This window comes from Sphaeroforma arctica (genome assembly GCF_001186125.1).
Source record: "Sphaeroforma arctica JP610 unplaced genomic scaffold supercont1.3819, whole genome shotgun sequence".
NCBI lineage: Eukaryota > Ichthyosporea > Ichthyophonida > Sphaeroforma > Sphaeroforma arctica.
Window position 1 is genome coordinate 1 of NW_014036739.1, and position 1,764 is coordinate 1,764.

Consider the following 1,764-nt stretch of genomic DNA (forward strand, 5'->3'; position numbering starts at 1 on the left):
CCCTGCCACGGGGTAGACCCGGATTCGATTTCCGGCTAGGTGAATTTATTTTTGTAATATTTGCGAGATATGATATATATATATATATATATAAATATATATATAGTGTATATATATGAATATGTATTCATGTATATATGAATATTATATATATATATATATATATAAATATATATATATATATAAATATATATATATATATATAGTGTATATAAGTATATATATGGATATGTATTCATGTATATATGAATATATGAATATATCTATTGAAAATACCCGGCCAAAATTACATCCTTCTTCTTCTGAGATCATTATTCCAAGTGCAACTTTACCTAATGTTGATCTTAACAAGTAAGTCTATGAGTTACGGGGCGGTTGCTCAGCCGAAGATAATCAACACCACTTATATTATGTCAGCTAATGTATACGCAATACCGAAGGAATAGTTCTTTTTGAGATATGAAAAACCGACAAGTCGATATAGATCACAACTATGTCATTAACAATTTTTATACCTGTTCCCTTAAGCAAAACTTTAATTGAATTCGAGTAAGGTGGATAGTAGTGCCGCGTCCAAATAGGTGCGCAGCCACAGTCATCTACCGGTAATCCTTTTGGCCCATAGGAGGCAGTGGTCGCAGCTTCAGCACATCGATACAATGTACATATCTCTCCAGATTTGTGCGACGCAGATATTTCATCATCTTTCGCCTATTCTGTACCAGCTGTTCGAGGCCTCGTCGAGAGTGCAGATCCTTTGGGTTGCGCTTCATATGATCTACTAGATAGTTGATTCGAGCACTGGCCGCTGCGACTGTAAAGGGAACAATCGAGACGCAAATCAGTCAGACTCCGGCGGCATGGATTGTGGGCTATATTGCCATATGTTGTACATAAATCATGCCAGCTATACATGAGCTCTATATCGAATATCGATGGCCAGATATCCAAAACGTATGCACACCAGCGAGATACACTACATTGCATACAACGGCGAACGGTGATTACATCACTTAATGCTGATCAAATAGATCTTGAGAAAAAGGCAAAAACATACATTAAGATTGATGTCTCTAGCTCGCTTATTGAAGCCCAATCACCACACGGCTGTACTCCAGATACAACGTCTCGCAAAATTCTCAACACCGACCTGCCGTGCAATGCACATCCACCTAATGTGTCAATTAAAACACGCACAACTCGCGACCGTTCCGCATTTATACACATGTCCTCGGCCGATCATATACTCTAAAGATTGCATCGCTCCATTTTACTTACTTTGTGCCTCTCCTGATCCGGTGTCGAACTTGTGTCTCTTCACTAACGCCATTGCTTTATCTTTACTAACCTAAGGAAGATAAATCCAAAAGGATTAGCGATTGGAAAGATACAGCTTAACAGCTACGAGATATCCAGGTATGTGTCAAGTTATGGTTTATTTTAGACACCGAGTTTCATTTTATAATTCGCCAGGAGTAATACTAATACACATGGGCCAAACCGCACGAATATCCGTTAAACGACGGGAAAAACCAAGTCATCGTCCTAGAGCTTGGATGCATACACATTTTACATGAGCGAGTACAGCACCGAGATATACGAACAAGAAATAGCGAAAGCACATTTGCAGTTTTCAAGATCCGACACTGAAGCAATTAAGAATTATGCGAACATCACCGCACAAAAAACATAACATGGGCGATTGAGACCTCTGAAGAGGCAGATCAAGCTGAGCACTCCAGTATATGGTACAAGAAATACAGA

At 38.8% G+C, this 1,764-nt stretch overlaps 1 protein-coding gene across 1 annotated transcript; it reads right to left on the minus strand.

Annotated features, from left to right (window-relative positions):
* Positions 1–599: 599 nt before the first annotated feature.
* SARC_13844 (30S ribosomal protein S15) lies at positions 600–814 on the minus strand (the record flags this gene model as incomplete). The annotated part of the gene is made up of 1 exon (XM_014292024.1): positions 600–814. A coding segment is annotated over one exon (215 nt), but the record flags the coding sequence as incomplete, so codon positions are not given.
* Between the last annotated feature and the right edge of the window lie 950 nt (positions 815–1,764).